This window comes from Bemisia tabaci, chromosome 6 (genome assembly GCF_918797505.1).
Source record: "Bemisia tabaci chromosome 6, PGI_BMITA_v3".
NCBI classification, from domain to species: domain Eukaryota; kingdom Metazoa; phylum Arthropoda; class Insecta; order Hemiptera; family Aleyrodidae; genus Bemisia; species Bemisia tabaci.
In genome coordinates this window covers 18,995,898-19,011,539 of record NC_092798.1, presented here as the reverse complement: position 1 = coordinate 19,011,539, position 15,642 = coordinate 18,995,898, and the positions used below count along the sequence as shown (strand labels likewise).

Below are 15,642 nucleotides of genomic sequence, written 5' to 3'. Positions count from 1 at the left end.
TATCTTCCATTGAAATTCTAAGAGTTTTCTTGATTTTCGAAAAAAAAAAAAAAAAAATCGAGACATGAAGATAAAAGGCTCTTCAATACATGTCTTTGCAATTTGATTATAGCCTCCGACATGAATAAGGAATGAAAACTGCTCCTTAAAGGCGAAATTCACGCTGCAAAAAAAGGAAATTCTGCTCCGCACACACATCCCTTGGACTACTCGTTGTTAGACAACGGAGTAGGAGGCACTCTGGATTCAACTCACGATCAGAGATTTTTGAAGAGGTAGTTTTCGGAGTGTTCAAAGATTCAGAACAGATAAATTGAAAAGAATACTCGGGTATCGTTTCAAACCGTTTGAATTTCTGACTTGCATAGATTAATTCATGCAAAAAACATATGAGGACCTGATAGTGGCCAACATTAAGACCTTAAGGTCTTGACACGTAGTGTCAATTACGTAACCGAGAGGTTTCATAGCTATGCGGTTAAGAAACCACACGAGAGAATACAATTCAAATATTTCGAGTGGGACAGGAAAGAGAAAGAGACAATACACAACGATACTAAGAAATGAGGAGAACTTTGAATCCTGAAAGCAAACAGATTCGCCTTCATTTAATAGAATAGGCAAAAGCGGCTTCTTAAGCGGCGGAATAGTGGTATCGGCGCCTTGAGTGTGAAAGTGGCTCGTAATAGCGCCCACATCATTTAGATACAAATATTACTGCTCCTGGGAGCTCATTTTGCCTACTTTGTCAAATGAAGGCGAATCCATCCGAGCGAATGCACTAATTGTAAGCTATCATCTCATTTCCAGCCTTGATTTATGACTGTTCTATTGACTGGCTTGCGTCTTCGGAGAAACTAAGTAAAAAAAAACTGATCGATCCTTTCGCGAGATAATTAATTATTTTATCTCCTCTCTTTTCCACCGTAAATCTTGCAAACATGATCGTTTCACTTCTAATATATAAAATTTGAATAAATGCTATGAAAAAACCGAGATATTAGAGCTAGACCTATACATTTTTCAAAAAATTTAGTTTAGTGGATATCATTAGTCCAACAAAGATGCAGCAGGTTTGATATCGCAAACATTTTTAACTGGAACTTTTATTTTTGAGAGGGTTCGACTCCTAAAAACTGATGAGCTCTAAATGTCCTTAAAACTATTGGTAAGCGTTAAAAAACTACCGTTTCTCCGGTCGGTTTTAGAGATTAAAAGTTTGTTTTTTTTCTGCACCCTTGCACCGATTTCGAAATTTTAAAGAGTCATTCTACGAGATATTCGAACACGGAATTTCAGAAAACCTTATGGCAACATCTGGATGTTCATAGGGAGTTTTTCTTCAGCACGGAAGTCTGATTCTCCTTGGCGCGGCGCGGAGCTTTTTGTCACCTCTGCTGTGCTAAGGAAAAACACCGTATGCACATTTGAATGTTGCCAAATACCTCCTGACAAAACAATTATTTTGTAAGAAAGTTATGCATACTTTCCTTTGATATTTTCAGATATTACAGATTGAATGACTAGCAAAATTATCTGAAAAATTGAAAGAAAAATATCAATAACTTTCTCAAGAAATTCGTATTTTATCTAAAGAAATTCGGCGACGCCTGGAGGTTCATACGGCGTTTTTCCTTAGCACGGCAGAGCTCTCAGTGGAGCTGCTCATAGCAAGAGCCAAGAGCGATCTTCTAGCACTTGCTCCTTGTCGAAGCATTTAAAAAAAGTGTCTGCCGGTCCCCGGTGATAAGACACGCGAAGAAGGTGGCTTTACCTGTGCCCTAATCCATGCGGAAAAAGGCGACAAAAGACCTATTGTTACTGGTCGCCCGGCCGTCTTTCAGGGCTCCCCTTCCGTCCCACTTTTTTTTCCTACTCCTTTGGCTCCAGCGTTGTCGTTTCGAGGACCCCCTAGCGAAGCTGCCTTTACACCTACGTCGACGAAGAGCCTTACCGATTGAAGAGAGGAACACTCAAAACCTGACCTGCGGGCTGATTGTTGAAATTGATAGACAAAGCTAGAGTGCCTATATAGAGAGAGTATGAACATGTCGAAAATTTGGAGGTTAGGTGATGAGCTCTCAGACCCCAAAATGGTAGGCAATCTATGATTGGGCCTGTTGCAAACTTTGCTAGAGCAAAAATAAGAGTTGTTTCTGTAGATAATGCCTCAAAAATCACGATGAGCGCATCGGCAAAGTCTGAAATGCACTCATAACTTCACAATCTGCGTAAGAAATTTGCGTTTTTTTAAGCTTCCCGCTTCAAAAACGATACTACGGCACAGGTGAACATTTTGTTAGAGGAGTCGCTCCATCGTCGGCGATATTCATCATGGCCGACGCCTGCGCGCAGTTCCGCGCGTAATTCGAGGAGAGTTCAAGGTCAATCAATTCGGGCGTGGAAAATATGAACGTTAACACACCGATTGTTATCTGGTCTAATCCAGTTCAGGTGTTATCTCGTCCCATCAAACGTGTTTTGGCGGATTGGCGTCGGCCATGATGATTATTGCCGACGATGGAACGACTCCTCTTACAAAATGTTCACCTGTGCCGTAGTATCGTTTTTGAAGCGGGAAGCTCAAAAAACCGCAAATTTCTTACGCAGACTGTGAAGTTATGAGTGCATTTCAGACTTTGCCGATGCGCTCATCGTGATTTTTGAGGCATTATCTATAAGAAACAACTCTTATTTTTGCTCTAGCAAAAGTTTGCAACAGGCCCATTGTTGGGAACAGTCGTTGGTAAAGCACGTACTTGACTTGGTTTTTGCATAAACTTACTCATTTTTGCGGAAGAATGCTTATTTATGAATTTCCTTGTCATTTTCGTTTGATATTGGAGTCTGAAGATTGACAGTGACATTTTTCGTTTTCAAAGGTTACCTACCCTTTTGGGCCCTAAGAGCTACATATTTCGAGTTGTTCATACTCTCCTTATAAAGGTACTCTAGACAAAGCTATGGACAAGAGGACAAAGGAATATGGAGGGATCCTATTGGTGGAATCAGGTGGCTGCAATGGACAAAGGCGGTAGGTGATAGACTAACTAAAGGTAACCTACGAGAGACCCTACAGTTAGTCCATCATTTACCCTCTTTGTCTATAAGAACCACCCATTTCAAACAACGGGATCGCTCCATATCCTTTTTGCCTCCTTTGTCTCATAGCTTTGTCTATCAATTTCACCAATCAGTCCGCAGTTAGGAGAAAAGTATTTAGGCAATATTAGGTCAATGTTTCCGGGAAATTATTTAAGTATGATCCAGGTTTTGCCTTGAAGCCAGGGTTTCAAAATTACCTGTGAGTTTCAGGCGGTATCTGCCTCTTAAGCTCAATTTTTTTGGGCCAAATTGAATGTTTGCTGACATCACGGTGCATTTAGTAAAAAGAACGAGAAAAACACTAAAAAATGTGGCCCGAACCATACGTACCAAGGTGGTTGAATAGTGTTTGGTCCACACTATTTAACGGGGGAAGCAAGGCCAAAAAGTTCAAATATTCAATTCGAGTTAAAAATTTGGGCTTAAAGCAAAATTTGAAATTTTTGAAGTGGAGCGTTTAGGCTCAATTCTTCCTCGCGCGGGTATAAATTACGGATAATTAAAGCCATTTCTTGGCACCTACTGAAAGTCATTAAAAAATAATGTACGTTTTAGATCCGCAGAGAATAAAATTGAGAAAACGTATCACGGATTCAGAGCTGCAGCTTTCTCAACCTTATTATGAAAGCGAACAAGAGCGATTCTCAGCCAGGGGTAAAAAGCTTATCTGGTAGGCACTAAATTAATTCTGGCATTGAGGATTTTTAAGGAGGCGAAAGAAATAACGTGAATAAAATAATTTGCGAATGTTCCGTGATGATGAGCTCATAGGGAAGGATTGATTGGTAAAGGAGAACGAACAACGTTCGCACAAATTCGGCTAGAAGCGCCTTCAATTCCAGTGATACTCCACGCTCCACCTCGGAGTTAGTTTAGTTGCCTAGCCCATCGTAACCCAACTCGGGGCACGAATATGAAGATTTCAATGTGGAGGGCCCTCAATTTCTTACAAAATTTGGGCTTCAAGCAAAATTTGAAATTTTTGAGCTTTTTCTCTTCCTTTCCCCGCAAAATAGTGTGGACCCAGCACTATTTTGCTACCTGGTTCAGTAAATAGTTATACGCGCATTTAAAGTAACAATTATGTGGGTACGAGGGCACCTGCTTGCTATGCGAGTTGAGTTTTATGCTGATTCAAGAAAAATCACCAATCAGAGAAATTAAGATTGCATCAATTTTTAAGGGCATACACCGATTTTTTAAACGACTTTGGCGCAATGGCGCCAGAGGGTTAGAAACACTGGTTGAGAGCAAGTGATAGATGGATGACTTAAGCGAGAAACGCATTTTATGAGATAATAAAGGGAGTTCAAGACAGCTTTTTCGACTTAAAAAAAGGGACAGAGAGTTGGAAATGTAGCCAAGGTGCGTTACTCTTCAGTAAACTGAAAATCTCAATACAGAGGGGAAGAAGCTCATTGGAGCACAATTTTCCCTCAAAGAGATATGCTGTTTGGTGCAACATTAGTTACGCATTTCCAACTTTCTGTCTATGCGCATCGTGCGTCTACTACGATCAGTTTGTAAAAAAGGGGCTTAAAGTTGTAATGATAAAATACATTGGCCTGAAGCTTAAGACGTCGAGTGAAGCGACGATCATTGGTTTCAACCACTGCGAAGCCAAGAACATGGTCGCCGTTCGATTTACATCGCGAACGAAAGGTTCGTTTAAAAAAAAACCGCAAAACTATAATCACTTTAAATAAGTTCCTCATTATATACGATCCTCAGGAAATCTAGTAGCTAGTGCTAGATTTCTGACAATGCTCATCACCTGGTTGGTAAACGTAGCTACATGTATAATCAGCGGTGACGTGGCATGCTTTGCGATATGTCGATTGATCTGCCATTTGAACCTATGGAAAAGGATCGATAAACAGTGTGTTCGCAACGAACACCTTAAAAATTCGATTCTATACCATAGCTTCAAATGGGGAAAAATCCATAATCGATCATTCACGACTCGCCACTGCTTGTTACTGTTCTGCCATGCTAAGGAAAAAAGCCGTATAAACCTTCAGGCGTTGCCAAATTTTCTTTGATAAAACGCGAATTTCCTGGTAAACTTATAAATATTTTCCTTCCAATTTTTCAGATTATTTTGTTCGTAATTTCACCTAAAGTTCCTGAAAGTTTCAAGGAAAAATATTCATAACTTTCCTCAATTAGAAACATTTTATCGAAAGAAATTTGGCAACTCTCGAATGTTCAAACGGCGTTCCTCCTTAGCACGGCAGTATTGTTCCTGTTGCTAACTCCTGTAGCCACTAATATTGGGACCGCGTTTAGCAGAAAGGAACCAAGCCACATCAGCTACTGCCAAATTAACCGAGCAATTTGATTTTTTACAAGAGAACGTTTCTGCAGATTCCTTAAAAATGTTTAAGGAATCTGCATCGTATTAAGCGGAAATTTCACCGAAATTTGCACAAAAATCCGCACAACCGTTTTCACGTGAAAAATTTAATCGTCCAGTTGAATAGGGCAATAGCTAATGTGGCTTAGTTCCTTTTCTGCTTGATGTGGTCCATTAATATCTGCTCTCTTTTAGCTGAGGATCTGGTTACAAAACCAAAACTTAACGACACATGCTTACGAAAAATTACCTATACAAAAATGAGAAGTTTGATTAACGGTTCTAACCATAGCTGCCGACTATTAAGAAGCGGGTTGCTCACACAATAAGCTTGCCTCACTTAAATCGAGATTTTAATGGATTTAAATGGCAGAAAGCAGTGTGGCCAACTCAAAAAATCGCCACTGGCGCATAAAAAATGAAAAAAAAAAATGCTCCTTTGCTGAGGAAAAACGTCAAATGCCTTCTATCTCATAAAATACAAATTTTTCGGCAAACATTGTGAATATCTTCCTTCAAATTTTGTAAAGACATTTCTTCCCAATTTAATCTATTGTGGGTGTGCGAGAATTTTCGTTTTCCTTAAAAAGCTTTAAGAAAGCATTTTATTCGGAGACATTGCAGGCAAAGTTCAAATTTTCATAGAGCGTTCTTCCTTGACGAGGTGGATTACGAGACAGGAGATTACTTTACCGTAAAAAAAAAAGATTGAGACCATCCTGGTATAATTGCATAGTTTAGCATTTAGATTCTAAAGAAAAGGTGTGCTAATCTCAGACTTTAGAAAGTTCTGACGGATGTTTCAGGTATTTTTCCATTATTGGCATATTTTTTTACGTGTTTCTTACAAAACGAAAGAAATACGAAGCTGAAATGTCTGGGCTGTCTACATATAGAGGGCACCGATGGCTTTCGCTCATTTACACAAAAATGTGCTGCGTCATGGCTCTAATGTCTACGAACGCTTGAATGGAAAATCCATGATAAAAATTTTGGCGACTGTGCGGTATAAACGACGCACACTGTATGCGGGAGCTTTTTGTAGCCTGGCGTGTTTTTTCACTTGGAAAATCTCAAATAGTCCAATAAAGGGGAGGGGGGGGGGGAGTCCTGCTCCTAGGATGGTAAACTTAGCTGAATAGGCGGGGTTAGTTCTTCAAGACCAAAATCCAAGTGCTTTTCAAGGAGTTATAATTACTTAGTAAAATCAAGGATTTCCGAGGAAATTTTCGCCTACTTCAGCCTACTATCAAGGCTGTACATACAGTGATAGAGCAACAATTTTTCTAGATGTCACGCATCCTAATAAGACGAGGAGTAAGGACGCTTTATTTTAAAGGTTCCGTCTGATTTTCTAGATTTCCATCATTCTCGCCTGGTAAGCACCCAAAAAGTATTGAGGAGGTATTTACCGAGGTTTCAAAGTCATCTAAACGTTGGGCAACACCAACTTGATAGGAGGCGAAAGATAAAATTGATCTCGAAAATAAGGAGCTTAAAGTTCGTGAAGGATCGCGAACTTGGATTTTCAAACCAATGTAACCATACATCATGGGCAAAACATATTTCATATAAAAGTATGGTTTATAAACTACTATCTTGTACCTAATGAAAGAGACAAAAGGGATAAAAATGAAGATGTAGATACATGAATTCTTGTCCGACCAACGTTTCCCTAATAGGTACAGTTCCTGTCCTTCACCAAGACGGTTTGCATTTTGGGATGGAAATTTCTGTGATGGCGTAAGTTGAAAAAGGACGCAGCTCTAATTGCAACGTTACTTTCAGCTCATATTTTATCATTTCTGGAATAAAACTAAACAACAGCTTATTGTGAAAATTTTCTATGAATTTTCACAGAATTTATCACTGTCATCCGGATCGACAGATAATCTGGAGAAAATTTTAGAATCAGTAAATTATTTCAGACGTTGAACTTTTCAAAACTTTTGGAAACAATATTACATAGGCAACTATTTTCTGTGTTCTGCAAGTCTCGAGCTTGACAGGAAATCATACCTACTAAACATCATGGGAAAACTCTGCTCTTGTTCTCATCTTATGAATATTATCAAGACTTGCGGAATCTATTTCCTAAAACATACATGAACCTCTCAAATTTTTTTCACAAATAATCTTCAAGTGCTCACATCTGGTCGACCGAAAATGAAAATTTAACGTAATTTTTGACGTCCTCTTGGAAATTAAGAAAGAGAATCAAAATTGAGGGCCTGCTCCTAGGCATGATCCTACGTACTTGTAAAACTAAGGGATTCTTCAGAATTACCTTTGACAACAGTGATTTAAATTGAAAAATTGAATTTTAAAATAATTACGAGAGTTAAAAGTTCACTCCAGGGGTATTTCTTCACACTTACGACAATATGAAAGATTTCCGAAATTGAGGAGACACGATTTACTGATTTATTCCGAGATGGTAGTATTATTATACACCTGTTACTTTACGAATCTTAAGAGTGTCATACGAACTTAAGTATGCAATTTGAGATTTCTAAATACCAAGTAAATCCTTCGCTTCCCTTCTCTGACAATTTACTGTTCAATGATAACTAGTGTGCTCATAGACTTTGCAACTCGTTGGATGAAGGAAATGTTCCGTTTTGAAAACTGTAGGATCAAAGACTTCTCGATCGTTTTTGCTTAATTTAAGGTTTTGATTAGAGGATTCGCTGGAGACGAAAAAAAAGCAGAAAAGGAGAAAAAGCTAACTGCTGTCATTAAATATCGAAATTAAAAGCAATACCCTGGCAGCAATGACTGTTAAAAAAAAACTTATAAAATACTTTGAAATTTCAAAAAGACAACTCTTTAAAAAAAAAACTCTTAAAATTCTCTTATTGAGAAATCCTTTTTAAGTAAGCATTTTCAATTAAAACTTAAGTAAACAAAATATTGAAAAACTCTCAAAATATCAACTGTAGTTTGTCAACCCTAAAAATGTTTGAAAATGTTTTTAAAAAACTACAGAGATATTTTAAGAGTTGTTTTTAACACTTTTTCCCTTTAATTTTACCTTTAGTAAATTTTACTAAATGGCCAAAAAGGGTTTCCTGATACGAAAATGTTAACAGTTTTTTTAGGAGTTTTTGAGGAATATTTTAAAGGGTCATTGCTACTTGAGTACTTTCGTCTTTTCTGGCATATGTGGCTCTTATGCAGAAGTAAAAAAAAATCAGACTCCATGTGCAGCTACCTTTTTCACATAAACTTAGTGAATCAAAGACTAAATCTATGGGCGTAGCCAGGGAAGGGGGTAGGGGGGCTACTTCCCAAAACGATGTACTCATAAGCAGTGGCTTCAAATCAGTAGACCCTTGGCTCCCATAGACTTGTTCTAGCTTGCTCATGACTAAATCACAGGTAGGTGCCCAACACGACTTCAAAGAAAAAATACGCGGGTGACAGAAATATTTCTATGGCCCAATTTCTGATTCCACGCCTCGAGTCAAATTACATATTATACTAGCATAACCTACCATTCAATAGAATCAATTGAGAGAGGAGAATTTCTTGCTATTTTCAATAAGTCAAAGGCTGTTTTTATCAACACTTAAGATGCAAACATTTAAACACATAATAAAATAGCGCGTTCAACCACCTTAAAAGATGCAGCCACTTTGAGAGAACCGAATGAGCTAAACACCCATTTGAATCGCTCGAAAAAGTATACTGCAGGATCATGTTTGAAGTAACTCGGGCGCAATTTTGAGAGCTTTACGTCTTGCTTGCGTAGAAGCCACCTTGGCAGTTAAACGCTATTTCAAGGACTCAGTGCCAAAGTGATGCAAAGGCATAATACAGTGATATGATTTACACATGTTCAGCACTGTTAATTTTTGTTTCCATCCTTAGATTAGGCCCATTGAAGTGGAAATCTTATGAGGAACAAAAGTATGCAGAGAGTACACAGCAATTTGAATAACAACTCTCATCCTCCGAGAAAGAATCTGGGTAGGTACCTATTACTCAAATAATGAGGTTGTCACAACTTTCCCGTCACTGGGTCTTTAAGCTTCTAAACCTTCAAAATAAACCTTCCTGTCTTAGAACTCAGGTGGTTAACTGTGATCTTCAAAATCAAGGTTGAACCTACACAACGCAAAATTAGCATCCCCGGTCAATTTCAATGAATGCGGCAAAATTTCAAGTGGTATGACAACTCCCAAAAACTTGGAGACGTGACTTCAGTGTAGATGAATATAGAATGTTATCGGAAAACTGGGCTGGAAAATTCATGTAAGAACCAATAACTAACTTTCGGAGGTGCTTGTCAGCGGGTGGAATAAAATTAAGATACGTTGCTAAATGATGCACAGAAGGTGCTGAAAATCTCAACACAGCACAGTGAAACATGTACAGCCGTTTAGAGGTGTAATGATCTCTTAGCTGATTCCTTTTCCCAGTGGGAGGTAGAATGATGGTGAAATGCAGACCCACCAGTTGCCACTCAGGTGGGGTCAATTAAAAGCTCCTTCAGTGCATGTGTGCTTGCAGAGCTAGAAAAACATGATATACTTGCAATAGGAAATTCCTAGCACTCTTCCCGACCAGTACCTTTGGTTAGAAGATTCGATGGTCGGGATTTTACCATTTCCTCTCGGATGGCAAAATATTACAAGGGATTGAGTAGGTATTCAGAGGTATTTATGAGAATCAGGACACTGCACACACATATAACACACGACTAAGTGAAAGTAAAATGTGAAAAATATACCGAAAGTAAGAGCTACGCAACGTTGAGAATCCCGAAACACTTCATTTCAAATTAATTAATGTTCACCTGGGTGGTAATTTTGCTAATGAAAGCGAGAACCGACTGGAGAGACGATATCAAGGATTTACGTGACATAAACACCGAAAGATTATGGCGACGCGATGGTCTTCGTTCACCCTATAAAAGCAGGGCAATAAAGTTCGATTCCGTAAGCTTAGCCAAAAAATGATTTCAGTGTTTGGACTTACCAATTTCCTCGCGGGCCTGGGACTAGAGCTGTGTTGGCCACTCATTTTCAGCAAAAACAAAAATACGCGAAATAACAATGAGAAAACACAGACCCACAGAGCACAGACATTCCTCGCCGCTGGAACCACAGGCGACTGAAAAGTACGCAACATACAACACACAGCATTAGCAGCTGGGGATGTAGTTTCCGGGTACTCCCACTAGAGTGCGGTATTGTTGCTATTGAAACTGCATGGCAGGTGGCGAGCTATGCTAGCTCTATCTGACGAAATATTCCGCAAGTATTATACAGGGTGTTCCAGACTGCCCGTATCAGGCTTCATTCTTGGCTGTTACGGGTCTTACGAAGTTAAGGACAGCGGGATTGAATAGGAAATCCTTTAGGAATCCAACCCTTGAATCTATCAAGATAATTTGATAATTTTTTTTTTTTTTTTATATATAATTAAAATTGATAAAAACTTCTTTATTGTATTTAACATTGTTATTGTTTTGAAAATTTAAATTTAAATTAAATATGTAGATATAACTGACTCATCCACGCGGAGTGAACTCATGGATGAGGGAAGTTAATTTTTATTATTGTTTGTATATTGTAAATTGAAGATTTTGAATAAATTGAATTGAATTGAATTGAAATCGACCTAACAGTATCCAAATTTCACAGTCCCGAACCCTCCCCTGGTCCCCTCGGATTATAAAAGGGGGATCGTGACTTTAAATGTTCGGGCCCTTAAAATTGTTTTAATTATTACGTCCAATTCAGGAAGTATGGAAAATTATACCCCTACCACTTGTAAGGAAATCATAAATCGGACCACATCTGTTCGGAATATTAACCCCTAAAGTTGGGGATCAAGGTCCCCTCCCCAAAAGACATAGAAGCTCAGTAAAAATATGTTTTCGCAAGTAACCGACCATCAGAAATCCGAATTTGACAGTCCCGATCAAGCGCCTCAAACATTTTCAGATGTGCTGCAGGTGGCCTCCCGCCTCTGTGTTCCTGGAAAATTTCCACAATTTCGAACCTCCCTTTAGAAAATGCTTTGGGGGAGGGGGGGGGACGTCCGGACTGTCAAATTCGGATTTCTGGTGGTCGATCACGTAGGAAATCACCTTCTTCTTAAGCATCTCCTCCAATTCAACTATATGGATTTTTTTTTTTGGGGGGGGGGGGGGCGACTGCTCCCCACCTTCAAGGTCAATGTTTCGGACACAAGTGGTCCGATTTTGGAATTCTGAGTATCGATGAAAGGTAAAATTTTCCGTGATTCCTAAATTTTCAAAAATTTAAAAGGGAATTCCAACTTTTAAAGTCACCACCCCCCTTTCCCGACCTAGGGCATGAGAGGAGGTCGGAACCACAAAATTCGAATTCCTTCGGATCATTCCCTACTCAACCCCGCAGTCTCCGACTTCATCCGACCTAAAATAACCGAGAAAAAAGCCTGGTGCGGGCGGTCTAAAACACCTTGTATTCGCTCCACCACCCCCCTCCCTTCTTTCGGCGTTAATGAGGGGCAACAAGGGGGCGGCGCATGGCTTTATCTTCACATTAAATTCACTTTTCCGATCCTACTCTCCTTTAACTCCAAATCGCACTAAACAGAGAGCATCGAAAGCACTTCGTGATTGCAGAGAGGCAGCTACGATGGAGAGTGAAAGGGTGCATTTGTTGCTCATACAATATTTAATTCAATTAAAAAGTAATCATCTTCATCATGAACAGTTTTCATCATTTAGTGAATAGATTTCGGTTTTAAAACAATCATGCAAAATGAGATACATGTGTGAGGATGGTTGGCGATAGAAGAGTCCCTTCAATTAGTAAATAGGCAACCAACACAACTTTCACAATCAGACACAGTACACAGCACTGCCGTGGTAAGGAAAAACGCCCGTATGAACATTCGAGAATTGCCAAATTTCCTTCGGCAATATTTTTATATTTTAAGAGTAACCAGGGTTGTTCCACTTGAAATGTTCAAAAACTTTACAAATCGCGTGTAAAATTCTCTGAAAAATTCAAAGAAAAATAATGACAAATTTCCCTGAAAATGCATACTCTATTGGAGGAAAGTTGGCAGCGTCTGAAAGCTCATACGGCGTTTATCCTCAGCACGGTACGGAAGCGGTAATATTTTACCATGTAACTTCAATTCATCGCAAACTGTACTACTTATTTGGGATATTTTTGTTCAATAAGAGGAAAATGTAATGTTATTGATCCAAATCTTGTCCCACGGCCCGCATAGCTTTAAGGTAGATTCGTCATTATTTCTTTCCTTTGATATATAATTTTCCAGTTTGGAACTTTCCCTGCCGAGTAATTACAGAGTACAACAGAGGCTCTTCAAGTGCCATCTTGGACAAAAGTGACTATCGAGTAGGTAATTTTGAATTTAATTATTTGTACATCTCCTCTCGTCAAAAAATTCATTTCGAGAAAAAGTATTTTGAACGTGAAAATGATTATTAACTTGTGTCTCTGACATTGAGTATTATGGAGACTTAAACCTAAATGCTCCATTTTCTCAGTTCAAACTTTGACGCGAGTTTGTCCTATAAAACTCGGCTCATAATAATACTTATATGGTGTTATTGAAAGAAGGAAAACGCGTATTTTTTAACAATGTGACCGCATTTGATATGTTTCAAGATACATGGAGAATACCTTAAGGCACAGTTAGAAATTTGGAATTACTTCCCTGAAAATTAAGTCTCTTCAAGCTTCCTCAAACCTCAACTTGAAAATGCTTCCACATTTTAAACTTCGAAGCACTTACAATGCAGACTTGCCATCTTACTTCATCAATACTTCATTACATCGACGGCGAGGCTACAATACCATGGACTGATTATTGAAACTGATAGAAAAAGTAATAGACAAAGAAGACATAGGGAGTTTGGAGCGATCCTATTGATTGAAATGAGTGGTTCCTATAGACAAAGGGAAAAAATGATGGACTAACTAAAGGGTCTCTCGTGGGTTGCTGTTAGTTAGTCTATTACCTACGTCTTTTGTTCCTTGCAAACACCCGCTTCCACCAATAGGGATCCCTCCGTATCCTTTTTGTCTTCTTTGTCTATTGCTTTGCCTACAGGGGCGTAGCTAGGAAATTTCTCAGGGGGGGGGGGGGGGGCATGGGACCACCTCTCGTGGTGAAGAGACCGGGGGGAGGGTGAGGAATGAAGGATCCCGTTATTCTGGGGGGCCACGAGATTTCTGGGGGGGGGGCAGCCCCAGCCCCCCCCCCCCCCCAGGACCCCCCTAGCTACGCCCATGTTTGTCTATCAATTTCAATAATCAGCCCGCAGAAATAAAAGTAAAAACTCCGATGAATGACAAATACTCGTCTACACAGCTTCCTTTCCTCAACCCCCCCCCCCCCCCTCATCACCCACAGAGATCCGTGTCGCGAATCAACCGCGCTATAAGAATCGACTGCTCCTCCGAATCAATGGTTATGCAATGAGAGCTACGTTGAAGTTCATATAGTTGTATCGCACCCCTGGTAAAAACTGGCGATAGGAGCTGGGTTTCAAAATACCATAGGAGTTCTTACAGCTGACTGAAGAAGGCGATAGAAAATCATATAGCTGGCTGTAGAAAGTGGAAAAAATCATACGGCCGGGCTACACGAAGCGATAAAAAATTAAACAGCCGGGCTATAGTTCCTGTCGCCGGGCTTTACACTTTATCGCCTGGCTGTTGCTTTTTCGCCATCGGCTATAAAAGGCTATAAGAAATTGTGTAGAAATTCGTGTGCTTTGTAAATCCTCAAGTTTGTACGGAATCACCATAATATTTACAAAACGCACATTATATTCTCCTTTACTACATATTTGTTTTCATCAATTAAAATGAGAAAAATCCATACAGAGTGTGCAAACATTTCAAAGTCATGAGTTGAACAACGCTGACTTCACGAGATTAAATATTAGAGCCTAACACAAAGCGGAGCGGCGGCGCACTGGCGCCTACAAACCTAACAGGGATACTTCACGCACTTGCGCAATGCGTGAAGTATCCCTGTTAGGTTTGTAGGCGCCAATGCGCGTTTCGCGCTGGCTGCCCGCCCGCCGCGCTGCGCCGCAGCGTACCACGGCGCTTGAAGCAACTATTTCACACCAGAGGTATTGCACAGTATCATACGAAATTGAAGGCGCTCCAAAATATTAGGAATTGGCAGGCATCCTTCAAAAGTACGGAGCTATCCTCGCAAATTAAATTAAGATACTGCGGCCCAAAAAGAGAGCGGTAGTCCAAAAACTCACTAAGTCCTAGCATCCGTAATTAGTAACGTTTAGCATACACTTTATCGCCAGGCTGTTGCTTAATCGCCATCGGCTATAAAAGGCTATAAGAAATTGTGTTGCCGGCTATAGTGGCTATTGGAAATCTTACAGCCGGTTGTAGGTCTATGGTATTTTGGAACAGAGATTCTACTGCCAATTTTTACCAGGGGAAGGCTGGATGGGCGAGGAGTCCAGGTCGGTCTTTCAATTTTACGAGGGCAAGGAGGTATTGCACAGTATCGTACGAAATTGAAGGCGCTCCAACATATTAGGAATGGCAGGCATCCTTCAAAAGTACGGAGCGTCCCTCGCAAAATAAATCAAGATACTACGGCCCAAAAAGAGAGCGGTAGTCCAAAAACTCACTAAGTCCTAGCATCCGTAATTAGTAACGTTCAGCATACACTTTATCGTCAGGCTGTTGCTTAGTCGCCATCGGCTATGAGAGGCTATAGGAAATTGTGTTGCCGGCTAAAGAAGCTATTGGAAATCTTACAGTCGGCTGTAGGTCTATGGTATTTTGGAACACTAATTCTACTGCCAATTTTTACCAGGGACCTCTGGTATTTTAATTCGGGCCTATTGAGAGTAAATAACCTGCCGTGATAGCGAAAAGAGCAGTAAGTGCATGCTGGGAATGAACCTCGAGGCACATAAAAACATGTTCTAATCATGGTTCATGCAGAAATGTATTTACTGCTCTCTTTGCTATCACGGCAGTATTAGCAAGCAACCATCGAAATACTTCAGTGTTTGATGTGCGCTTTGTGGAGGAGCATCAATCAAAATAAATAATGTTGCTTGCACCCACTCCGCTCGAATTATTCAAAGCATTATGTTCAAACAACATCGCAGAACAGAGGTAAAGTATTGTCAGCGGTAATGAAAACATATCCGA

At 39.8% G+C, this 15,642-nt stretch overlaps 1 protein-coding gene across 2 annotated transcripts in view; it reads right to left on the bottom strand.

The window, feature by feature from the left end:
* Positions 1 to 10,604, bottom strand: part of Kdm2 (Lysine demethylase 2) — a 35,973-nt gene extending 25,369 nt beyond the window's left edge. The window contains exon 1 of one of the 2 annotated variants that reach the window (XM_019058725.2): positions 10,445 to 10,604. In XM_019058725.2, the coding sequence (XP_018914270.2) occupies positions 10,445 to 10,597 (153 nt within the window). In that variant the 5' untranslated portion in view covers positions 10,598 to 10,604. Of the gene's footprint in view, positions 1 to 10,196; positions 10,307 to 10,444 lie in introns of those variants that run through there. The other variant, XM_072302000.1, reaches the window with a different exon arrangement.
* Positions 10,605 to 15,642: the final 5,038 nt, after the last annotated feature.